General features: G+C 38.8%; 1 protein-coding gene across 8 annotated transcripts in view; it reads right to left on the reverse strand.

The window, feature by feature from the left end:
* MAP4 (microtubule associated protein 4) overlaps window positions 1-27,012 on the reverse strand; it is a 245,428-nt gene that overhangs the window by 59,012 nt on the left and 159,404 nt on the right. For 7 of the 8 annotated variants that reach the window (XM_078152460.1, XM_078152462.1, XM_078152463.1 and 4 more), the window contains 8 exons: window positions 26,128-26,241; window positions 23,271-23,414; window positions 22,152-22,742; window positions 20,872-21,003; window positions 16,553-16,624; window positions 15,585-15,713; window positions 14,348-14,500; window positions 9,904-13,359 (listed from right to left, as the gene is read on the reverse strand). In XM_078152460.1, coding sequence (XP_078008586.1) covers window positions 9,904-13,359; window positions 14,348-14,500; window positions 15,585-15,713; window positions 16,553-16,624; window positions 20,872-21,003; window positions 22,152-22,742; window positions 23,271-23,414; window positions 26,128-26,241 — 4,791 coding nt within the window. The remainder of the gene's footprint in view (window positions 1-9,903; window positions 13,360-14,347; window positions 14,501-15,584; window positions 15,714-16,552; window positions 16,625-20,871; window positions 21,004-22,151; window positions 22,743-23,270; window positions 23,415-26,127; window positions 26,242-27,012) is intronic. The other variant, XM_078152459.1, reaches the window with a different exon arrangement.

Here is a 27,012-nt window from a genome sequence, read left to right on the forward strand (position 1 = left end):
TTTAACTTCCATAGAAATGTTGAAAGGCTGACAGATATTATTTTTTAAAAGGATGATGTGTGGCTTTAAACTTTGCTGTATGTATGACAAAAAAAGAATAAAAATATTCAGAGAAAACAAAACAAAGAACTTGAAAATCCTAGTCTATAGTTTGCTTAAATATGATCTTTTCATCAGTTGAAACCAAAATCAATTCAAAAAATACTATTAAGTGCCTACTGTGTACAAAATTCCGTGTTGTTACAGCTAAGCCTTTACTGCTTTCACTGGGGGAGTTTTAAAGAATATAACAATGTACCTGTCCTCAAAGAAATACATAATCGACATTGGGAAGTAACTATAATATAAACTAAAATAAATGCTTAGCATATATGGGGCACTTAATAAAATGATTATTGAAGCTCAACAGAAAATTTGATCTTCAAATATAAGACTCAAGAGAGACATAAAAAGGTAAATGGGACAGAAAGAAACAACATGTTATTAATAAGGGCAAACGGTTTACATTTCTACAAGGGAAGATGACACTTGTAACTCTTGAGAATTGTATTGTCATTACACCATGTTAAAGGGGTATACATAAAGGGGGGTGTATATAAATTGACTTTGATGTAATGATGAAAAAAATCTAATCAAATGGGTTAAATGGATCCAAGTAAGTGAATTAATCTGATCTAACTAAGAAAATATACTGAGAGAAAAGGAAAGGAGGAGGCAGACAGGGGTAAATTACATCACAGGAAAAGGCACAAAAACCTATTACAGCAGAGGGAAAGAAGGGAGGGAGATGAGCATTGTTTTAACCTTACTCTCATCAGATTTGGCTCAAGAAAGGAATAATATAATCAGTTAGGTATAGAAATCTAAAATGCCCTATAGGCAGTAGGAAGGAAAAGGGGAAAGAAAATGGAGGGGGCTAATAGAAGGGAGGTGGGACTGAGGGAGGCAGTAGTCAAAAGCAAAACATTAGTGGGGAGGAAAAAGAAGGAGAAAGAAAAGCATAAACAGGGGGAAAAGGATGGAGAGAAAGGCACAGATAGTAATCATAATTGTGAATGTGATATATGAATGTAATGGAATACTATTGTGCTATAAGAAATGATGAACAGGCAGACTTCAGATAAACCTGGAAAGACTTGTATGGTTTGATGCTGAGTGAAGTAAGCAGAAGCAGGAGAATGTTGTACACAGTAACAGCCACACTGTATGATGACTGACTTTGACAGACTTAACCCCTCTCAGAAATACAAGGATCTAAGACATCTCCAAAAGCCTCCTGATGGAAAATGCCATCCACATCCAAGGAAAGAACTACAGAGTTTGAATGCAGATCAAAGCAGACTATTTGCTATTTTTTTCTTCTCTTGTGTTTTGTTTCCTCTTTCTGGTGGTTCCTCCTATTAATTATTATTAATTCTTACTTACAACATGACTAATGTGAAAATATGTTTAATAGGAATGTATACGTATAGCCTATATTAGATTGAGCATCGTCTTGGGGAGAGAGAGGGAGGGAGGGGGAGAAAAATTTTAAACTCAAAAGCTTATGGAAGTGATTGCTGATAAATTAAAATAAATTAATAAAAAAAAAGAGGAAAAATGATTATTGAATAAACAGGAAAGTAAAAACAAAATCTGAGAGAAATCTATGGTCAGGAAAGATTCTGAGGCACAGTTCTGCAGTGGAAAGAATACAATACTTAGATTTGAAGAGGCTGAGCTTCAATTCTGGCTCAGACAACGTGCTTTTGTGATCTATGTGACTAGGAGCCAGTCACTTACCCTCTCTTGGACTCAGTTACTTCTTCTGTAGAATGAGAATAATATCATCTCCCAACAGATAGAAAGTTTCAAGGTACAAAGGAATATCATTGAGAGAACTCAATTTAAATGTAGTCAACTTGACAAGCATTTATTAAATACAAGGGGGGGCAGTAACCTTCAGATGAGAGAGGAGACAGTAAGAATGATTAGCTATTTAAGGAGAACAGAAGTTACTACGTAGTAATCTGATAATGAGTTCACATTATTGTTTGTCTTTCTTTATATGCCCACCGCTTAGCCCAGTACCTGCCACACAGTAGGTACTTAATAAATGCTTGTTGACTAGTATAAAAACTAAATTATTATCTCTTCTTAGTAGCAAGGGCCCAGGAGAAAAATGTTAGTCTGACTTTATCGTGAATTCATGCATCAAGGTTTTGTGACATTCATCAACAGGACTTATTAAGTAGGAGCAGGAGAAAAGAAGGGAAATGATCAGTCAAGGTTATCCAGAGTTAGGCATTAGCAAGGCATTCCTCAAAACATACATAATTATTTCAAGTGTCAAAATCTTAGAAACTTAATTTCATGTGTTATCAAATTTCCACTGCATGTTATAGCCAGATTGTTATATAAACTACAAAGATTATCACCATGGCTGTTGCAAAATTCGGAGTCAAGGTCAGACTGAGCACATCAACTGGGTCACAATTTGGCTGGGTAGGAAGGAACTTCCAAGGTCATCTGGTTCAACCCATAGTGGTACAAGAACTTAACTTTGTATCCTCTCCCTTTAGTCAAAGAAAATCCTCATTATCTCCCAAAGGAGTTCATCCCACTTAGGGATAATTCTGTTATTTAAAATATCACCTTTTGAAGAGATGGATTGTATCGCTGCTTTTCTTCATATCTTTGGTGCTTAGCACATAGTAAGGGCTTAAAAAAATGTTTTTTGACTTATTAGAAAGTTTCCCCCCCCAAAAAAAAAACCCTTATTCTGGCAGTCTACAATTTCAACCCTTCCTTCCTAGTTCTACCCTCGAAAGGAGCAAAATAAATATGATGCTTAAAGATGCCTGGATTCTTGAAAGGTATTCCATTGGAGCACAAATACTGTTTTTGTTTTTTTAAGCAATTGGGGTTAAGTGACTTGCCCAGGGTCACACAGCGTTTGGTCTGAGACCAAATTTGAACTCAGGTACTCCTGACTTCAGGGCTGGTGCTCTATCCACTGCACCACCTAGGTGCCGCTGGAGCACAATTTCTGAAAGTGCTACCACACTAGAACGATTTGTATTATCTTAGCAACAAACCAAGTCTGTTTCCTAAGGACCAACCAAGCTAAATGTGCATATCACCAATAGGTTAGCCACCTATGAATGGATTTTTTGGAGGGGGGGGGTTTAAGGAAGGTGTGGGAGGCATGGAACGGAAAAATACAAAATGAAGTAAAAGAAGGCCCTCAATTTTGTGGGGCCTCTGTTCAACTCTGCAATGGACAATGGCAAAGTGCTGGGAAAGAGAGAACAGAATGATAGGATGCTTTTTAGATTATCACCAAAAAATCTTAATTATTGGTACTCTACATTTGAGCTCAGTTTCTGGTGACAAAGGAATGAACACACTAATACAGCTGAATCACATCAATCTGGTTTTTCCTGATATTAAGAAAACCAGAAGAGGTGCAGCTAGGCCGTAAATAGAGCACCAGCCCTGAAGTCAGGAGTACCTGAGTTCAAATCTGGTCTCAGACCAAACACTTGTCAATTACTAGCTGTGTGACCCTGGGCAAGTCAACTTAACCCCAACTGCCCCCCAAAAAAAAACAGAAGAGAAGATGAGCTAATCATATGGGAAAGGATGTGAAGTGAACAGTGTTCCAGGGATAAACTCAAAATGGAAGAGCAAAGAAACTAAGTAAGGACTTCAGTAAGACTGATATACTCCCGTGGCAAATTTATAGAGTCATAATGTCTTTGGTTTAAACTGGCTCATTAGGTTGACAACAAAACTTTTCGTCTTAGATTTCACATATCAGACTAGTTCAACTACTAGAGTTGAAAGAAGGCCAAAGTTGGAGTCTCCTGGAGTCACATCAAAGTTTCTTTAAGTTTCAGTACTGCCTAATCAGACCAAAGAAAAGTTAAGGATGGAGTCAGAGACAGGTGTGCCTGTGTTGGGTGATAATGGTGAGGATAAAGAGAAGACTATTAAGGAAAATAAAAATTTTTAAAGATCCTACAACCAGGAAGAAATGGAAACAGTGTCAGATTATATAATCTTGGGCTCAAAAATCACTGCAGATGACAACTATAGGCATGAAATTAACAGATACTTTCTCCTTGGAAGGAAAACAAGTCTGGACAGCATACTAAAAAGCAAAGACATCACCTTGTCAACAAAGATCAATATTGTCAAAGCTTTGGTTTTTCCAGTAGCAAGGCATGGTTGTGAGAGGTGGACTATAAGGAAAGCAGAGCACTGCAGAATCAACATTTCTGAATTATGGAGCTAGAAAAGACTTTTGCTGTTCAAGGGACAGCAAGGATATCAAATCAGTTAATACTTGAAAAAATCAATTTGGGCTACTCATTGGAAGGACAAACACTGAAACTGAAGCCTAAATACTTTGGCCCCATGATAAGGAAGACAGGACTCATTGAAGGGATAGCAGGTAAACAGTATCACTTGACTAGAGAGTGTGTGGATGGCTATAATATATAAGAAAACTGAAAAGGTAAGAAGGGGCCAGGACAGGAAGAGCTTTCAGTGCCAAAGAAATTTATATCTGATCTTGGAGCAAACAAGGAGTGGTGGTGGCAGGTGTGTGTGTGTGATACAGGCAGACTGACAGAGATGGAGATAGACATAATTAGACCAATGCCTTGGGAAAATCACTTTTCTGAGAGTAATTTCAAGTGGTTTTTTTTTTTAATCTATATAAATACAGCTACAATTTAATATCAATACTGGGTATAATAAGCCTGTCAAAAATTTAAGTTGTGGGTTTTTTTGTTTGTTTTTTGCTTTTTCTGGTGAGGCAATCAGGGTTAAGCGACTTTCTTAAATTTTAATTAATTTCTATTTAATTTTCATTTTCTTTCTTTCTTTTCTTTTTTTTTTTTTTAACACAACTGGGGTTAAGTGACTTGCCTAGGGTCACACAGCTAGTAAGTGTCAAGTGTCTGGTCTGAGGCTGGATCTGAACTCAGGTCCTCCTGACTTCAAGGCCGGAGCTCTACCTACTGCACCACCTAGCTGATCCCTAAGTTTTTCTTGATGAAGCTTCACAGGCTCTTTGTGATTACTGCTTCCTTTTGTACACATTCACAAACCATCCCTTTAATGATAAATTCTAGAATTTTTCCAAAGATTGAAGTTAGGATTACTTAGAATCTTTTCTCTGTTTTTAGTTTTCATTTTGAAACTTTGGACAACCAATCCTATAGTATCTCTCCTACTCTTCACAATCTTTCCAAGATCAGATGCTGTAATTCTGCAATCATAGCTAAGGGTTTTTCCAATAACTTCACATGTCGAGTTACTTACATTCAAAGAGAACTAGGAGTTTTCTTAACATGACCTTACTCACCTTGAATATCAATACCCTAATTAATCATATTTGTGCTATCCTTTTGAGTCCAAAATCATTTTTTTCTGTCAGAGAAAAACATGTTCTCTCAGAGGAAAAAAAGAGGTGAGAAGCTCTGCTTCCACTTCATTCTCAGTTCTCTCTTCACTCTCACCTCACTTTGCATCTGTTCTGCCTGGCTCTTCAACTCCACAGAACAAGGCATCCCTGCATTGAGTACACCCCAGTTGCTGCCCCCCCCATCCCCTCCATTTTTGTGTATCTCCTTCCAAGAGATTGTAAGCTCCTTGAGGGCAGGGACTATCTTTATTTATTTTACCCCCAGCATTTACCACAGTGCTTGGAAAATAGTAGGGATTTAATATATGTTCACTGAATTGAATTTACATAGTAGGGATTTAATATATGTTCACTCCTATCTACCTAAGCAGCAGTCCTGTCCTGTAGACATGTTATTGTTTAAAAAGTCCAAAGCGATTTGTGAATTATCTATGCATATGCACTGACATCTTTAGATAGCTTATCTTTTTATTTCATCAGATTTTTTTTCTTTGTGGCATCTGAAAATTCCTATTCCTTCTGGACTGACTTGGCCTGTAGAACATTAATTCATGGCATTATACCTATCACTTTTATTTGAATTTGTATTATTTGAAATCTGTATTATTTGAAATATCTTCTCCAATAATCTAGGTAGGCTAAGAGGGACATAAATAAATCTCAAGGTGTTGATGACCAACCAATCAGAAGGAGGGAAGCTGGCCTGTAGATCAACCTCTCCCCACCCCTAACAAACACGGGTTTGTCTCCAACACAATTACATAATACCACACCACCACACATTAATTTGGCCTGCTCTCAAGCTGTCATTCAAGAGCTGCAATGTGTGTGGTACTGAAAGGCCAGGAAAAACAGAACCTAACTTTACCAAAGTGCCTATATCTTTATAGACAAATTTTAAACTCCACCCTTTCTCCTTTCTCCCTCTTGACTAAAGCAACCTCTATGCTCCAGGGCAAGCATCTCCAACCTCCTTCTACTACTCAAAACCTACCCCTCTTGTGAACCTCCCTATCTCCATGGAGGGTACCACAAGTCTCTAAGGTTTACAGGCATATCCTTATACCTGACTTTTCTTCCAATTGGAAGTGCTCTTATCAAAGTTAGCAGATCTGCTGACCTTTTTTAAATCTTCCTCTTTCTTCTCCTTTCTGTAGCATTTGATACTGTTGACAATCGTCTCCTCCTAGATACTTACTTTATGCCCTCCAGGTTTTTTTGATAACTGCTCTCTTGGTTCTCCTCCCATCTGCCCAACCACTATTCAGTTTCTTTTGCTGGATAGCAAAATGTCCAGCTCAACAGCTGGCCATCACATCCCCAACTGCAGCTGTCCCTCAAGACTCTGTCCTGGACCTTTTCTCTCTGTGTATGCAATTGGTGATTTCATCAATTCCAGGCTTAACTTAATTATCTAAAGATCTGTGATCCAATATTATTTCACCTACATCTTACCCTTTTTAAATTTCGATTCTGTAAAAGTATTAGAATGTATATGATTATAATTACAACTGTACATGTAGGCCATTTGTAAATAAGCAAACCGAGAAAGCACAAAAAAACTTTCAATGGTAGTGGCAGAATCAAAGCAGCTTGGATATAATTGATCTAGCATGTAAGTGAGACTGTTCTCAGCTTTAAATTCAAAACCAAGACCTGTTAGACATGAGTATTTGCAAAGCACTCTCTGCATCACTCAAAAGAAAATAAGTCTTTGATTTGATGGAACTTACCTTCTACAGGGGTATATGTATAGTACACAAGTAAAAAAAAATACATAAAAAGAAAATTTAAGAGCAAAGAGTGCTAATAATCCTGAGGAAATCAGGAAAAGCTTCATTGACAAAGTGGCATCTGAATTGTGCTTTGAAAGAAACCAGGGATTCGACAAAGCAGAGAGAAAAGTAAAAAAGTTAGAGAGAGAACTTTGTAGGAGGGATCAGCCATAAGGCCAGTTTTAATGGGGACAGGCTGTGTGGAGGGCAGTCAAATGCAAAAAAGACTACAAAGGTAAGTGGGGACCAGAATAAGCAAAATTTAAATGCCAGGCTGAGAAGTCTGTATATTTCTCCCACAGGCAATTTCTGATTAGGAAGGAAATTTAGTCAGATCTGTCTTTTAGGAATTCTGGACTACAAATTCTAAAATGGAAGGGTCATTCCCACCTATCCACAAATTCACTATAACTACCAACCCAGCAGGCAATTCATTCTTCAAATTCAATTCAAAATAAAATTTATTCTTGTTGGGCTCCATTTTTCAGAGCATGAAAATTATCATTAAAGTGAACTGAAGAAATTTTAGCTGCTCTATTTTGGGCACACAAAACCTCAAGCAGATGTCTGGTAAATGAAATTCCGCATTACAAATTTATGTTGTTTCTCTACTTAGGTTCTTGATCTGTTTCTCAAATTCTTTATCTATTTCTTCCTTTTGTCCAGGAGGTCTATAGTATAAGAATCTGTGGACTATCACTTCAGGAATGGCGAGTCATGCCTGTTGGCTCTGCTGCTTATCAGGCTGTGGATGGTAATCACTTCAGTTCAAGAGTTCTGAGAGCAGGAGAGCAAAAGCAGTCCATATGAAGACCACCACCAACATAAGGAATGAACCTGTGGGTATGAACAGCCAACCAACTACCTGAGAAGGTGTGAACCGGACTAGGTTGGAAAAACACAAGGTAAAAGCTACTGTGCCCATCAGTACGGGACTCAGACCCATGAGTGGCCACTACACTCAGGGGACTGGCGAGAGGAGACCAAGTCTCAAACAAAACAAATAAAAAAGCATATAGCTTCTGTTTTTGCCTCCAGTTATCTTCCCCTAAATGATCTCTACTATACTTCCTGACCCACTAGCTCTTGGATTTACTCACACTGTAAATACTGGCCACTAGGTACCTATCTGCTGAAAAACTGGCTGAAATAGAAAGGATTGTCTGTTCCTCCAGCTCCTGACAGTCAAGAACACTGAAGGGCCTGGGCTCTTCACTCAGCTTAATGGAAGGGAATAAGGAGGGAGAGAGAGCAATGCTTTCATAAAAGTTACATGTGGCACTCTGTATGTCTGCCTCAACTACAGAACTTGGCCTTGCTAAATGAAATTAACTATGGAAATCCTGGTACATACGAATTAAACGTATATAATATAATAATCATAAAATGGCTCAGTGCCATTTTGAACTCTGTTCAAGTTCTCAGAGTGCCCCAATGCTGTGGAAGTTTATGTATGAGAGATAAAAAAATGCTGCCGGCTGATGGCCACACTCTTCAACAAACACATGCCTTCAGCATTCTCTTGCCTTCTATGATCTCTTTGCAATAATGGAATATTCCTTTCCTGGGCTTAATCTCATTCACAACACAAGTCTTCCACCAAAACAGAACAGATTTGTGCCACAATATTCCTTCAAACAACAAAGCCTTTCCAAAAACCTCTAAAGTTTACTGCTAATGAAGACTGCCGCTTCACAACACTTAGAAGGAGCCTTATTCACAGCAAGGTACCATCAACCAACATGGTACTTTGGAAAGCTAGGCTCAGGAGAAGAACCTGATGAGCTGCACTATTCTTGAGGGGCTAGACAACACTCCTGATTCGAAATAATAAAATCAACAACTCCATTGGTTAGAGAACAGAGACAGTGACCACAAGTTCAAATGCTAAAAGGGCTTTATTGCTCTTGCTCTACCCAACACCCCTCTCCATGGTTACTGAACATATTACAATCCCTGACTAGACAACCTATAAATGAACTCTGTAAATTAGCTTCTTGAGGGCAGGGATTATCTCTTGCTTTTCTTTGTATTCCCAGAACTTATGGCTATGACTAGGGTGAAAAACAGGAACCTGGAGAGAGCCTATAGCCAATTGTTTCTGAACTATTTCTCTCTACTGGAAAAAACTCTAAATACATACCCTACTGACAAAGGATCCAGTTTATTTTCTTAACAATGGAGGGGGGGAAAAGAAGACTCATTCTCATCCAAAATTAATTTAGGCCTCAATTTGAATAGGTAATGCACATGTACTGATAGAAATTCTCATATACATTGCTGGAAAGGAATGGTTTTAACTCCCTGTAAATCCACAGATTTATTAATGATTTTAATTACTAATTATCAGGTATAATTAAGGTAAAGTGTGATAAAATATAAAGACACAATATGATTTTTTAAAACCCTGAGAGAACTGATTGGTGACAGACTATTACCCAAAGAGTGGTAGGATTTTAAAGCTGTCTATACAAAAACTGACATTCAGAATTATGTCAAAAGGCAAAGCAGTCAAACATCCACCTCTTCACGTCTACAAGTCATGCCATGTTTGATAGGGTGTAAAGCATTAAATGGTTATATACTTTCATGCCAACACACCAACAATACATAAGGTCAGCTGGAATCAGTACAGAATTAACACACAAGCTAGTGCTGATGATGCTTCAAACCACAAGCACACACCATTCCCCAGCTTTGGCTGGTTCATACCATATGCTTTCAGATGCTTAGGTTTCTCTCGATCCAGAACAGCAGGTCTCAGCAATGGGGGAGTAAGTCCCCTTGATTTGGTAGGTCTCATGTAACCTTTCAATGGTTCTGCCACTTTGCTTCTCACTTCTGTCTTTCCATCACCCAGTGCTCTCTGTCCAGATTTTTCTGTCAACTTCTGAGGTACCTCTAAGATTGTATCTTTAGACTTTGGGGACTGAATACTCTTAATAACAGCTGGTAACAAATCATCTACAACAACTTCCAATGGAACAGTTTCTTCCTTAGTATCTGACAGATCTGCTGAGAGATCTGAGGGCTCCAAGAAGCTACCTTCTTGGCCTGTATTTTTACAACCAGGGCTGAGTTTTTCCTTTTGGGTTTTTTCCTGTTCACCAGGCACAACAGTTATATCTACTTTGCCAGCTGAATTTCCTAGGTCCTTGGAATCTAATCCTTGACTAGGCTTGTCCTCAAGAAAATCCAGTTTTTCACTTGTATTGCGTGGCAAAACTGCATCTGAAACGAGGGCTTTCCCTTTCTCCATTTCTTTCTCTAAGGGCACTGGGAAAATGCTTCCATCTGCATTCTTTTCATCCACACTTTTGTCCTCCAATCCTAGACTTGCATCTTCTACTGGCATGTGAAGATGAACCTGTTCCTTTACTGGCTCTCCCTTTTTCTCCTGGGGCCACTTGGGGGTGTTATCATCCACTGATCTCAGGAAATTGTTTTCTTTGACTTTCTCATCACTCTCTACTATTGCCCGTCTTCCGTCCATCCATGCTTGATTTTGTAGTGGGTCATTATGCTCAGGTAAACTGAATTTACCTTTTTTCTTAACGCTGTGATTCCTTTGGTGTTTCTCAGTTTCTGTGACCTCTCTAACATCTGTAACAACTGCTACACTGGGAAGGGAATCAAGTGGGGGACCCTTTCCTAGGCTACCTGCTCTTTCCTCACCCACAGCTATATCTTTCCTGGGGTCATTTAATGATGGTAATTTAGAAACCTGTGCCTTACAGGTCTCTTTCCGACTTTCTGCTAAGGCATCTGTAAGAGAGCTACTCATCCCTGCATCTGAGAAAACTAGGGATGGTTTACCACAAACCTCTGATTCAGACAAAAAGGAAGTCTTGAGTGTGTCTGTCTCACTGGCTGCCCAAATACTTGGTGGTTCTGAACAGCAATATGTGATATTTCTGTTTTCATCCACACAGCTCATCCCCTCAACTTTAACTTCCCCTCTGGTTTCCACAGGAACCTGTACTCCAATTGTACCTGGTTTACTCTCTAGGAGAGGCTGGGTATTTTTATCCTTTTTGCTTTTCCCATCAATACCTCTTTTCTTTGGTTTGTCAGGCACTACAGCTTGACCCATAGTCATTTCTACCTTACCTTCCATATGCTGTCCTGAAGAGGGAGGTCCCAAAGGAAGGGTCTGTTCACTGAAGCTAACAATTGTTCTGTTAGCATCCAGGACAGTGGAAGTAGAGTGCTTGGCAGTGTGCTTCGTGTTCTCAACAGGTGTCTGGGGCTCGGAAGAACTAACCTCAGTGAATCTACCCTTTTCACCCACTGACTGCTTTCCAGATTTATCAGAAACTCCTAAAAGCAACGGATCAGAAATTTTGGAGGGAAGGAGTGCAAACTCCTTGTTTTCATCAGAGAAATCAACCTGTTTGTCCTGATTTCCATTCTTATCTGCAATGGGCAGGATGTGTGCATCTATTTTGCTCTCCAACAAAGTAGGCTGTCCAGAATAACTTTTTTTAAATTTTTTGTTCTTCCCATCACTACCCCTCTTTTTAGGTTTCTCAGTAACTTGGAGAGCTGCACAGGAGTCAGGGGGACTTGCCAAGAGACATTCAGAAACAGGAGACACTCCCTCCTTGTTCTGCTCAGTAATACCCTTTTCTTGGCCTTTAGCCTTATGTTTCTCTACTACAGGTGGAAGAATTTTACCTGTGTCTATCTTATCATCCAAAGGGCTTACTACTTTTGAGGTACTTTCAAGGTCCACAATTGAGTCAACTTTCTCTCTAGTTTCCTCAGTCACAGTCTTAATGAGACTAGCCATGGTCTCTAAAACCTGATTGGAAGACATAGATTCTACCCCTTTATGCTCACTGTGGATACTCATCTCTTTCATTTGGACTGTTGCCCCAAGATTTGCAGCATCCTTCTGTGCCTCCAGAATGAATGGAGGTTCTCTATTCTCTCTCATTTTTCTCCCTTTACAATCACCAATTTTCTCAGATCCTTCCATCCCTTTATGAGGGATAGGACCTGGCTGCTCAGAAGCAAGGTGTCCCACTTCCAGGCTCTGCTCAGGAAAAGCTTTGTGTGCAAGTGTCTTGCTTACACTCGGTTCCACTTTATTCTTTAAAAGACTTGGTGATTTTGGTGCACACTGGTCACCTGTTTTGCTTTCACCAGCAATGTGCTTGAGACTATTATCTGTCAAAACGCCTGCCTCTACTGCTGCCAATTTAGTCTGCTCTTGGGGTGTCACAAGTTTTGAAACCACATCCTTGGATTCCTGATTCACGTTAGTAGTAAATCCTCCTTGTTGAGGTTTGGCCTCAAAAGGAGCTTCTTTTTGTTTGCTTGGAGAAACCTCTGGACATTCTGGCTTCAAATTCAGCACTCCCTCTGTGTGTGCTTTATCCAAAGCAGGCTCCAACGGAGGTGCCAGCAGCACCGAAGCAGGATCTTCACCTCTACTTGGCTGGGGCTTACATTCAAGAGGTGGAACCTCCTTGCTCACTGGGCTCTTGCTCTGTGATGACAAGCTGACCTCTTGGATCTCTTTGACTTTAGTGGCGCCCCTTTCTTCCTTTGTACTCCCCACAATCTGAGGATGGCTTTCACTTTTAAAGGATTCCTGGGCAGGACTCAGTGAGGTACTCAAGCTCTCCAAGGCAGAGAATGCAGTCACCAGTTTGGCTTCCCTCGGGCGAGCTATGGTTCCTTTTCTAGAGCTCTCTTTGGACACAGGCCTGTATTCTTTAGTCATGGCAGTAGACTGCCCTGGTGTAACACCTGGCTTTGGTGAGTCAGCTCCTGTAAGATGAGCTTTGGATACCTCCGTGTTTTCATCCCAAAGTTCCCCGACTGGGGGTTGAAGATAGCGCTTTTGCTTAGATTTTTTCTTCTTTTTCTTCAGTGCTGCCGGTGTGCATTCTACATCCCACATCTCTCTTCCAAGGTCCCTTCGAGATTCCAGGAAATCAGTATGGGGTGTCTTCCTATGGGGAAACCTGGATCTGGAGGAGGAACCAGTCCATCCTGATTCTGACCAAAATAAGGGCTCCAGTCTTTGATCAGGAATCTTCTGCTGAGAATTGCTTCCCACCAGCTCAGTGGGCACATCAATAAGAGATATGGGCTTGGGAATACCAAACCTGCGGTCACTGGGTTTGAAAACTTGTTTTGCTTGTGCAGTGGGGGCACCTGAAATATATGAAGTTTGCTAAAATTCGAAAACAAATGTTTGTTCTGTTTTTCTTAAATCACTTATCAACTTATTAATCCATTTTTGCCAAACCATTTAGTAATTTCTTTACATAAAATGTTTTTACCCAAATTTTTTAAGGTTTATACCCCCACAACAATAATTAATTACGATCTTCACCTCTTCAACCCCATCAACGAATAATCTTAAGAACTGAGTAATGCTATCATACTTTAAGAAGACATCAAAACTCAACCTTTTTTCCTCCATTTTCTTCTACTACAGAGGACAAAATTTCTGTACTCCCAAGCTAAGCAAAGCTAATGAACTAAACTTTGAAATTATGGTTAAGTCTAAATGCTCTCTTGGAGGGGCAGAGAAAAACTAAAAAAAAGAAGATGGAATACAGCTGCACACAACTGCAAGAATAAAATAAAAGCACAGAAAATATTCTGGCAAAAAAAAATTTTGGAGGAGAGGTTCAAAGAACACAAGTTTTCATGTATTACTTTAAAAGTCTTACTTAATAAATTAATCTTTAATCAACTCAGGAGTGATACATTTCTCTCAAAACATATGTAACAAAAAGCTCGATGTGACACATTTTTGGAATGAAGAAGGAAAAGGCTGTTCTGTTTTGTTTTTTTTTTAATTTGGCAACAACGTACTTTACTAATTTTGAAAAGTAGTATACTATGTGGTACACTTTCTCTGATAAAAGAATAGAAATGCCCAGAGCAGAGGTGTAGTTTGAAAGGTAATAAGGAATATACAGGGAGGAGAGCATTCAAATTTTTTTAAAGACAAGAAACTGGTTTGAGAAATTAAAGAAAGCATTCACAAGTCAAGTAACAGGCCTAATAAAAAGTAAAACTTGTACCAGAAAATGGTGTCCTGAAAAATCACCTTATTCAAAGATGATGCTAGAACTGCAAGAAATGGTATAAAAGACTCTGGGGAAGCTGGCCCAAACAGATATCAGTTTACCTGTAGGCTCCAGAGGAGGCTCTGAAGATGAAACATGGCAGCGCTCAGTCTCTCCCTTTGACTTTTCTAATTCAGTGAAATCAAGAGAAGGAATGGCTTCTTCTAGTGGGGATTCTTTAGTTTGGATTAATGGTGTTGTATTCAGTGTTTCAGCTAGAATAGGGTGATAGGGGGAAAAAAATGGAAGATTTTAATAAGAGAAGCACCACTAGTTGGGGAAAAAGAGCAGACACCAGGGCTATCTGAGCTCCATCCTCATTTCTGTCTCTGAACTTTGTTTCCTTCAAAATGCAATCTTTTACAATGTTGGCTGTAGATTTAAAGCCTTTCTTAATCCTCCCAGTTCCAAATGCTATCTCCACCAAAATAACTTGGTATTCATTTTGTATGTACAACTGTCTCCTCCAATAGCAAGTCAGCTCTGTGGGGGCAGTGAGTTTCACTTATGCCTTTGGATCCCCAACGCTTACCACATTACCCGGCACAAAGAAGATGCTTAAAAAGTGCTTGTTGATGGACTCATTGCAAGATTACTCAATGCAAAAGAAAATCCTCAAATCTTCCTTTAACATACAAATTTGAAGATTTCCTTAATTACTTGACAAACTAAGAGCAATCTGTCATACAAAAACTCATGTTAAACTAATCTGTAATAAGTTTCACAACCAAATTTTTAAAATGAAAAGAGAAGACTGTAACTGGGATTCTGTTTTTCTTTGGTTGGGTGAATTTTTATTTAATAAAAAAAAGAAAAGATAAGATAGTAGAGAGGAAGTAATCTCATTTGGGAGTTCCCTATACTAATGAAATCACAAGTCTAGTCCCCACAACCTATCCCTTCAAAAATTCCATGTCTTTTTTGTTCATGTCCTACCCCATGCCCTACACTGAAAGGTCTCCTTCACCAATGCTCGTTAGCATCTTCTAAAATCTATAATTTATTTCAAGGCCTACTTTAGGCCTTCTCTGCCCCCTACCCTTCCATAAATACAAAAATGATCACTCTGTTCTCATATAATGCACAGCACTTTCCCTGGATCTATCTCCTACACTTATAACATAACTCATTATAACTTATAAATCATTTTCCTAGTCAAATTATTCCTCTCTTCTACTACATTATGAGCTCCAAGAAAGCAAGATGCATGTTAGATATATCTTTCTATTCCTAGCACCAATCATTCCTTGAACACAGTATGGCTTTACTAAATGTACAGTGAATTCTGTTTCTGCTTACCTATAATCTCTGGAGAAGTTATCAGGGCTTTAATCTCTTCCAGTTTCTCTAAAGCTTTATCTTCTGCAGGAATTGAGGTTTCTGGCAAGTATACTTTTTGTTCTATGACTGCAACTGGTTCTAAAGGTACTGTTTAAACCACAGAAGTTTAAAAAAATTTTAATTAATTTTCTGAGTGAAAAAGAGCTAATAAATCTTTTATGTCAATCTCTATAACACAACTATGCCCAACATATTCCTCTCATAGCAAATTTTCTCACTCTATCTTCATAAAATATTTTACTCACGTTGTTAGGCCACGTATTAGAAGGACAAGCTAAATTAACATTAATATTTTAATTTAGTATTTATTTTCCAAAAGCCCACATACTTGATATGAACCCTGAGACATTTCGGTGCTCAGAATTCATTTGTCAAATTTCTTTTCTCTAGAGATGAAGCCTATGTTTGGAGTCTTATCCAGCTCTTATTGAATGATATCAAACGCTACCATCTAAGGACTTGTTTGTTTTCTTTTTGAAAGGTTATGAGAGCAAAGAAATTTTTTCATGCTTTACTAGGAACCCTCCTCAGCAACTTTAAGGATTCTCAACCAGCATGTTCATTTGTTTGCTTTATGCTTTTGCAAGTTTATGACCAAAGAAAAAACATATTTAATATGCAGACTCAATCACCATTTTTGTAGAATTCCTGAACAGTCTAACTACATATTTGGAAATTTTAAAAGTATTCAGCAGGATCAGAGTAAGTTATTCAAATCACAACATCTTACCCTTATAACCCTCTCCAGGGTATGACAATCTCACCACAAGCTCCAGAAATACGCCCAAATAAAAAATTCTAAGATTCTTCCATCTTTTCCAGCAAGAAGTAAAAACCATTATCATTTTCAAAATGTACCTACCACTCTCATCCATTTCATGGCCTTTTTAAAAAGCCAGATGACATAAGGAACTTTTTCCCCTTACCTTCAGTAGGTAAAGTTGGGGAATTCTCAGGGCAAGGTTTAAAAGGATTCACTTCAGCTACAGGAACAGGAGCTGCAAAAGTCAAATGAAACAAAGTCATCAACATCTTCAAAACATTAATCGGTGTATGTGCTTATACATACCTATGTTATACAAAAAATAATACTCCAAAAAAGACAAAAGAATGAGAAAAAATCTTGATTAGAAAATTAGGCAATTTAAATCCTACTCATTCTACTGCTGCTTTACAGCCCAGGTTAAGTTAGGTTCTCATTGACATAATAATGTTTGCTGCATTTCCATTTTATGAGGACAAACATCTCAGTCCTCTACTTAAATGCCTCTCTAGATCCTCTAGGATATAATATAAACTCCACTGTTTGTCCTGGATTTGACCTGGATCAAACATACCATTTCAGCCTTGTGACCCATTGGTTCCCTTCAACACACACAGACTCTTGTCACTCTGTCTCTCGTTTCGACCTTAACTGACCTTGTTAGTGACATAGTATTCCACCCCTGTTCCCTATGACACTGTATAAGCTGCCCTCTCCCCCTGGAACACAATATTGCCTCATCTCTGCTTGTGTATGGATCCTTACTTTTCTCCAAAGTTCAACAACAAACTGAAGAACCAAAACCCACATTAGACCTTTTCATCATAATCTTTCCCTTTTACCACCTTGACTCCAACACAGCTAGTGTCTCCCCTCAAAAAAATTACTTTGTATTTGTTTTGTGTACATGGATATGTGTGTGGCCCTTTGAAGTGGACTTAAGCTGCTTGAATGGAGGGGCTATTTTATGGTACTTGTATCCCCAGCACAAGTGCCTACAGCATATGGTACAGACTAGATAAATACCGCTTTATTTATTGATAAGTAGTATGACACAGTAGAAAAAGCATTGTACATGGTAACTGCACTGGATCTAGCTGCAATGGGTTTGTCACTGAAGGTCTGGTGAGCAAAGGAATGACACGGTCAATGTTGCGTTTAAAAAAGTATCACTTTGGTGGAATATGGAGGACAGATTGGCCTAAGAGAGATAACGTACGGCAAGAAGACCACAATGATGAAGCCACAGAAGTAGTTCAGGGGTTAAGTTGAAAAGGGCCTGACATGGTCTAATGGTCATCATTTCAATGGAGAGAAGGAGACGACTGTAGAGATGAAGTTCAGGCAGAATTCAAAAGACTTGGCACCTAACTGGATATACAGATGAGTGAAGAGTCAAGAAGGATACCAGGGTTACACATCTGTTTCACTGGCAGCCTTCTTTCACTTCTCAGGCTCTAAATGCTCGTCCTCCTCTCTGTACTCCTACTGTATTAACAACTTTATCGTGCAATTAATCATATACTACAAGACCACCTTCACTTTCTCTCTTCTCACTCTCTTTCTAACCCTGTACGATTTGGCTTTTGATGTTATCATTAGAACAAAATTACTCTCTCCAAAGTTACCAATAATCTCACTAAGATCAAGTTTTCTGAGGCAGCTAGGTGACACAGTGGATAGAGCACTGGCCCTGGAGTCAGGAGGACCTGAGTTCAAATCTGGCCTCAGACACTTGACACTTAGTAGCTGTGTGACCGTGGACAAGTCACTTAACCGAGGAGAGGAGATGAGAGGAGAGGAGAGGAGAGGATCACGTCTTCTAATCAGATGTGTCTCTCTGGGTTCTATCAGGACTTACCTGACTGCTATCTCTCTGTGACTTCATTTGGTGATTTCATCAGCTCTCACAGATTTACCATTTCTTCGCTAATGATTCTCAAAAATCTACTTCTCCTGTCACAACCTCACTGCTGACCTCTGAATTTGTATCTCTAACTGACTTTCAGATATCCCAAAATGGACATCCGTCTTGATCTCTAAAGTGCTGTCTACTTGAGATTACACCACACAGATTTTAGGAGCCCAAGTGAGCAGTCTGTGGACTTTGTCCAGCTCTGTTCGATAGGGAATAAATAGGGATTGAAGGAAATGGATGACAGAATTAATCCAAGGTTGGGGTTTGGCAAAACAACGGAGTTTAATTAAGAAATGGACAAGGGTACAATGGATTAACTGATTCATCAAATAGTTGAGATTGCAAAGAGAGGAGAAAACACACTGCCAATGTTGGTGGGTGATGGCTGGTGAAAAAACTGAGGTTTGGAAGGACTAGAAGTCATAGTAATGATGAGTTAGAGGTAATAATGCTTAGGGAAAGACGGTATGTTAAGAGATTATAATCAGACAAACAACTTTAGAGTTCATGAACATGGAAGTAGAACGCTCATGAGATAATGGTAAGTAAAGTACTATGGAAACTTTAAAGCCCTATATAAATGTTAGCTGTTAACAAAACAACAACAACAATAATAATAAATAACAAGATCAAATGTACGCCCATCTCAGTGCTCAGCTAGGTAGAATGGAGAAATAGGTTATGGTTAACTAGAAAGTCAGAGTATTTGAGGTACTATCAATATATGTAACACACACACACACACACACACACACACACACACACACACACACACAAATATCTAGTACCCCACTGTGATGGCAGGAGTTGAGGGTAGAGAGAAAGTACAAGCCTTGCAGAGTGCCCAGTCAACAAATACATGCTAAAAGAACTAAGAGCACAACAGGGCAGCTAGGTGGCACAGTGGATAGAGCACAGACCCTGAAGTCAGGAGGACCTGAGTTCAAATCCGGCCTCAGACCAAACACTTGACACTTACTAGCTGTGTGACCCTGGGCAAGTCACTTAACCCCAACTGCCTTAAAAAAAAAAAAAGAACTAAGAGCACAACTGTGAAGGTTTATTATCTGGCACAAAATGGAACACTGAATGTAAAGTATTCAAGTACCAAGGCTTTATAAGCCTTCATGTTTCTTCACATTTCTTTTTTAAGGCAATCAGGGTTAAGTAAGATTGCCCAGGGTCACACAATTAGTACGTGTCTGATGTCTGAGGCCAGATCTGAATTGTCTTCATGTTTCTTACCCCCATCTTACCACTGGAATTCTTGGACCTTTAGCTGGAGCTTACTAAGTCTTTCTCTTAAAAAAGAATGCTAATGGATTGGTTTTACCTCTACAAATAGTAAAATATCAATGAATGTGAATGCAAACCCATCCAGGAACTACTAATTATGGTAATTAAAATGGTTTGCATATATATATTCTAAGACTGCTGAAGGAAGAAGCCTGGATAACCTGTAAAAATGTCATCCCATCAAGAATTCAAATGGAGAAGAATGAGGTCTATTGATACTCATCCCAGGGCACAACTGACTATAAAGTTTACCAACCCCAGGACAAAAAAAAATGATGTCTGTGTTTCAACTTGGCCACTAGGGATACTATATAGCCTGTTAGAAGGGACCACTAGCCCACTTATATAATAAGAAAAGGTTTTTTTCCCCCATAGTAACTTTTGAAAGAAACAACAGCTTTTGATTCAATTTGTTTAATTTAAGATTATCTAAAAGGCAAGTTTTTGGTTAGGCATATCTTTTGTTGTTTTTAATAATGTTCAACAAAATTTGACAGACAAGTAGAAGTTAGAGAGAAACGTGACTTACAGGGAAGAAAATTCACTCTGCCACCTCAAAACAAAACTCTTAACAGTGATCACAGCATTTTATTTAAGCCTGGTTTTTATGCTAGATAAAATCTCTTCCCATATCCATATTTGCTGATGTGCATCTTGTTCTCCTTTACCCTTTCAAGAGACCAACAGACTACATCTTATGCTTGAGAACCTGTCGACATCTTTATTTTAAAACTACATTTACCTTACTTTATCTAACTCACATACCCTGAGAGTCTGAGAGCAGAAAACTCCAAGACTACTTAGCAACCAAAGAAGCACAGCTCCTACATGTCTGTGAGAGTTCAAGTTAAGTCACTTAACAGCCCTGGCCTCCAGCTCCATCATTTATAAAATAAGAGGGGGCCAGACTGATGGCTTCCAAGGTTCCTTCCAACCCTAAGTCTCTGATCTCTTTATCCGGGTCCAAACATGACAGAGCTGTTTAATTCTCTTTGTCCCTAATTTTGCAGTGCAGCACAAGGTCAGGAGAATTGGAATTAGCATCCATAGGGTTTAATGCTAAAGAAAACCTTAGAGATTCAGTTCAATCTCCTTATTTTGCAGTAATGAAAAATCAAAGTGATCTGTCCAAGGTCACACAGCTTCTAAATTAAACAGCTAATAAGGAAAGAGTGAAGCTCATCATGCCTTAAGGACTCCAAATTCAGTGCTCCTATGTCTATACCACAAGATCTCTAAAGCTGGTTCCCTTTAAGTCCTGCACTTACCTGCTTGTTCAAAATGATCCATATCAGCCACTTTAGAATCTGTTCTTGGTTCTGTATTGGGAGAAACAACTCCCTGCAGTTTCTGTTCTTGCAGTGTTTGCAAACCGTCCACGCCAGGTATCTTAAGGGACTCTGAATAAAGAGCAATAAGAAATTCAGTTGATGCACTGTAAAAGCATCATGTGAAAACAGCCATTTGGATATTCAACAAGGGAAACCAGAATGTCATTTAGATACATACCCGTTCTCTTCACTACAAGAACACTGAGCACATACTAGCTTTCAAAAAATCACCAGGAGGAAATTTGCTTCTATCTTTCTTCTTTGGCAATCTCTAACGTTTAATGAATGCAAATGGTATGTTCAGTACCCACTGTTAATTATATTTCTATAAATTTTTCTTGTCTCCATCCAGATTATAATCACAATTTTGAAATAGGATCGTATTTTATGTTCTTTTCATCCCAGTCAACCAGCAGTAGAACCTCAATAAATGCTTGTTAACAAAGTATATGTGTAGATTTGCATGTTATCTTCCCCACGAGACTGAGCTCCTAGATGGCAAGGACTGTCTTTTGCTTCTTTTTGCATCCCCTCAGTACTCAGCACGGTACTTGGTACATAACAGGATCTAATGAGTGTTTACTGATTGATTTTTTTTTTTGTGAAGCAATTGGGGGTTAAGTGACTTACCCAGAGTCACACAGCCATTAATGTTATGTGTCTGAGGCCGCATTTGAACTCAGGTCCTCCTGACTCCAGGGCCAGTGCTATATCCACTGTGCCACCCAGCTGCCCTCTACTGATTGATTTTCAATCTACTTTTCTTTTGACTCACTTCTAGCTCCACAAAGTCATGTTTATTTCTGAAGAACAATGACAGAATAAGAAAATTCCTAATTCCATATCTAATCTCTATTATTTCAGAGAAAAATCAAAGATTGAAACCTTCCAATCTCCACTAGGAGCCACTTCACTGCCTAAAAGAGGAAGAAGAAAATAACTAGCCACAACCATTTCACATACAAGGAAAGAACAAGATCATTCTTAATTCTACCTCATGTGCTTTTCCTCTCTTCTTCCCATGAGGGAATTCTAATTCTATGTATTCCTTGACTAAACTAACTTTATGATCTAGGGGTAGAAGCTCTAGCTAATTCTTCAAACCGTATCTCAACAGACAGTGTGTGTGTGTGTGTGTGTGTGTGTGTGTACACACACATACAATACACACACATACACACACACCTCAAGAGCTAGAGTAATCACATCCACCCTACCTGGTGAGGCCATGAAAGCCAGACTCCCTTCTGCCTGGGGAGATGCCAGTCTCTGAGCTTCATTCATTTTCTCTACTTTCACCTCTTTGCCTGGTGTTGTTACAGCATCTATCTCCTCAGTCAGTGTCAATTCCATGGTTGGTGCCTGCTGGGCTTCTTTGGTTGGTTCTACCTCCACAGCTGCCATCTTCACCACCTCCACAGCTGGTGCCACCTGGTGTTCCTTGGCTGGTATCACCTTGATCTCCTTGGCCAGTTCCATATCCACAGATGGTACCTCTTGGGTCTGTTGAGTTGGTGCCATCTCTGTGGCTTGTTCTGCCTGAGTCTCTCTGTTTGGTGCTACCTCTGAAGTTGGTTCATCCTTCACCTCTTTGACTGATGCCACCTCCATAGCTGGTTCATCCTCTATCTCTTCCTTGACTGATACCACCTCCACAGCTGTTTCACTCTTCACCTCCTTGACTGGCGCCATCTCTGCTGCTGGTACTTTCTCCACTTCCGTGGATGGGGCCAGGGACATTTCCACCTCCTTCACTGATGGTGCCTCTTTGGTTAATTCCACCTCCATCTGTACCTCCTTGATTGGTTCTAAGTTAAAAAAAAAAGTTCAGATGCATAATTACCTATCATAGAAGTAGTGAGCTTCAAAACTAATCTTTTCAAGGAACAGAATACTTTTTCTCATGGGGAGGTAATCTTCTCATAGTTAAATCAACTAAGCTTATGGCCTATTCTCTCACAGCTCCTAAAAGTGGTTATCAAAACAAAATAGGAAAGAGATAGTTATCACTGAAATAAATAAGAAACTAGAGAGATCAGGTCTCTGCGGGTCATCCTTTCCTGTCAGGGGAAATAAAATTACCCAGAATTTGAAACCTGCACATAACTGTGGATTATTTGTCCTTCTACTCCAATGAAAGATGCTTAACATAATTCCTCCAGATAGGATATTAGTAAAATAAGCTCAAAACACAAGAAGTGGAGCTTTGAGATTTTTGTTTTTAAATTCAAAGGTGGTACTTCTGCAAGGGACAGTTACCAGTAATTACTTTAAGTAGCAATAATAACAAACATTAACAGTCATTTAGCTAATGTAGGAAAGATACGCCAAATCACCTGCTGTGGGTTGTAGAGGCTGAGGGTCCGACTCTTCCAGGAAGACAAAGGGTGATGGGTCAGAAGGAGCCTGGGCTTCCATAGTCCTTCCTCCTGATCCTGTCTCAGTTCTAGAAACATATGAATCATAGGAAGGCACATCTGCTGTTCAAAGAGAGAAATACAGGCCTTTTAAATTTCATTCACACTGCAATGAAAGCCACTTTTACTTTTAATCTAATCATGCAAAGTGGCATGAAGACACATGCCAAAGGCTTAAAGATATTCATAACAGAGACAAGTATATATTAAAGTGAAAGCTGTCAAGATGTTCTCTAAAATTATACTACTTAGGCTGCTGCCAACTGTTGGAATAGAATGTAGTATCATCATAGAACTATAAAGTGTGGGAAAGGAATGAGAGAATCATTGTGGGAAAGGGTTTATGGGCCCACTGACTTCTTAAAATCTAACTGCAATGCTGACAATTAGCCATGTCCATCAAGTAAACATGTACTTATTGTGGGACTAATATACACCAAACATTGCTCCAGATGCAGTGAAGAATAAAGATACAGTCCCTGCTCTGAAGGAGCACACAGTCCAGTGTGGAGAGAAATCATTCAGTGAGTCAATAAGCAACTGTTTTTAACACCATTATATGCCATGCTTTGAGATAAGTACTAGGGAGCTCTCTCTCCTTTCGACAAGCTTACTTTTTCATGGGAGGAGACAACAAATATATAAAAATACATGTAGCATAAATGTAAAGATAATAAACTCAAATATATACAAAGTAGTTAAACAGAAGAACCATGATAGAACACCAGCAACTGGCAGGAAGAGAGTCAGGATAAGCTTTATGCACAAGATGATTCCTGAGCTATATCTTAAAGGAAGAGAGGTCCTTTCCGTGGCAGAAAGTGTCAGGCTCAATGAGGGAGAAAATAGGTGCTATCTCAGTTTAGGACATAACAGTAAAGGCCAGCAGAGTCACAGAAGGCCTCACAGAAGAGATAGAACTTAAATTCATCCCTAAAGGGGTGTGGAGAATTAGGCTACAGTGCACTTGATGGGGGAAGAGGATATTCTGAGTAAGTTAGGGCATAAAGGAAAAAGTGAGTGTGACACATTCATAGAAGAGTGAGGAAACTGTCCTGAAAGATGAGGGCAAACCTCAAAGTCAAACAGAGGAGTTCTAACTTGGTAGGACAGAAAACAGGAACCCTTGAAGTTTCCTCATGCAGGAGGGTAAAATGATGAAAAAAATATTTTAGGAATGCAACTGTGGCAATGGAATACAGATCTGACATAAGAAAAAAATGCAACAGAGACAGGAAGGGCCAATGGCTTGGATTAATCAGTCAATACTTATTAAGGACCTACTATGTGCAGGCACCGGATTTCACTCTGGGGATGAAAAAACAGACAAAAGACAGCCCCTGACCTCAAGGAGGTTGTAATCTAACAGGGGAGACAACATGTAAACAAATACACACAAAACAAATTATATACAGGATAAATAGGGAATAACTAAAAGAGGCAAGGTACTGGAATTACGAGGGGTTAGGGAAGGTTTCCTACAGTCGTTGGGATTTTAGTTGGGCCTTAAAGGAAGACAGGGAGGTCACTAGTCAGAGGTGAGGGACAGTGTTCCAGATATGAGGGAAAGCCAGAGAAAATGTGCTCAGCAGAGACATGGACATCTTTTTCACAGAACAGCCAGGAAGTCACTGGATCAAACAGTATATGTGGTGCAGTAAGGTATAAGAAGACCAGAAAGGTAAGAGAAGGCTAGGTTATGACCAAGTTTGAGAGAAAGGGACAACTATAATAGATTTCAAAGGGACAATTACCTTATTTAATTGATGATATAACAAGGTGCAACAGAACATGATGAAGCTTACTTCAATGTTTTGAAGCTGAGTTAACAGAAGAGTTACAATAACCAAACGCAGTTAAGTCTACTCTAACTGATATGAAGGCCCTATATGATTAGATCCCCTAGAGTACTTTACTCCTATGGAAAGTTTATATGCATATTAGTCTTTATAAAGATAGTCAAAGAGGCATCAGAATTAAGAATTATTGGCTATAAGTATCCTGACTATAATGATATTAAATCAATACTAGACTACTGGAAGGATACACACACACACACACACACACACACATGAGCAAAGATAAGAAGGGGAAGCAATGTAGTCCTTCAGCTAGATTAATATAAATTCACCTTAGTCTAACTACATGGAACACAGAGAAAACAGCTAATAGATTTAGAATGCATCAAGACTTGTTGAGTCCCTGTTATGTACTAGTGGCTAACAAAGACACAGAAATGAGTAAGAAAGGGGAGGGGGAAGTGAGAAAGGGAGGGGGAAGTGTCCAAAAAAATTGGAGGAGAGCAATGAAAGAATTAGAAGATAATGACTACAATGACAATATTTAAGGCTAAGAAAACTATAATAAATAGAAGAGTAATCAGAAGGGGACAAAAGCAAATAAGTTGTTAGTATTACTTTGTTAAAGTTAATGTTTCTTAAATATCAAAATATAAACCATAGTTTATAGTTTTATTTAAATTTGATTCCTAATTTTATTGCATTTAAGATTGTTAATAAGTTTAAAATAAAATTTTTGTAAAAGTGATTTCTTGTTCCTCAAATTTCTAATTCAATCTTTCCCCCACCATGCCTACAATATGTCATATGTCATCCCCACAACTAGATTATTAGCTAAGGACAGGGATTGTATCATTTCATCATCCTTGTATCCCAGAATTCGGCACAATACTTTACATGTAGTAGCTTCTTAATAAATGTTTGTTAGATATTTAAGAATTTGCATTAAAAATTTGATAGAAATGGAAAAACCATACCAATATTATCTTTTGAAGAATCCACATGCTCTGCAGATGGCGAGCTGTTCACCATGCCAGGAGAGACAAACAGCAAATCAGACAAGATTTGACCTTGGTACATCTGATAAGGATCTGAAATAGGGAACAAAAGCCAAGATTTATAAGTAGATAACATTTTTAAGATCAAGACAGACATTGTATTCTACTAAAAGAGGGTACTTATCACCTATTTTTGATGGTCACCCATCAAAATAAAATTAAACAAAAAAGTCCTTGCTGTCCAGGAGCTGATAATCAAAATCACACTAATAACAGTTAATGATAATGACATGAATGACATATCATTTTAAATATTCCATTTCAATACTATGAACAAAAACACTGCTAACTTTATACTGTATAAACTATGAACACTATATATTCTGGAAGGATAATGAGAACATGTAGAAGTTACCATTTGGATGGTTAAAGTATGAAACAGAGAGGAAGAGAATAATTTGATTTCCCCAGTATAGGGAAGAACCAACATGGACCCACTACCAACATAGATCAGCAATTCTCAGGATCCTAAGACAGTCAGTTGCCTAGGGCACTAACAGGTTAAGGAACTCAATTCTTGGTCACACAGTAGTATGTGTCAGAAGCAGGACTTGAATCCAGGGCCTCTGTGCTCCAAGGCCAATTTTATATCCACTAAACCAATTGCTCCTTAATGTATACATAAAAGGTAAATAATGGCTATGAAAACCAAAAATTCATCTCAGTAATTGTGTGCCCCATATACATTTAGATCAACAGGCTGACATCCAGTTTTAAAATTCACCAAGAGGTAACATAACAAATACAATTAAATACATTAATTGATAATAACTTTTAAACAAGCATTATTGTAGCTTCTGGTAT

This window comes from Phascolarctos cinereus, unplaced genomic scaffold, assembly GCF_003287225.1.
Source record: "Phascolarctos cinereus isolate Bilbo 61053 unplaced genomic scaffold, phaCin_HiC Scaffold_4;HRSCAF=312, whole genome shotgun sequence".
In the NCBI taxonomy this organism is placed as follows: Eukaryota; Metazoa; Chordata; class Mammalia; order Diprotodontia; family Phascolarctidae; genus Phascolarctos; species Phascolarctos cinereus.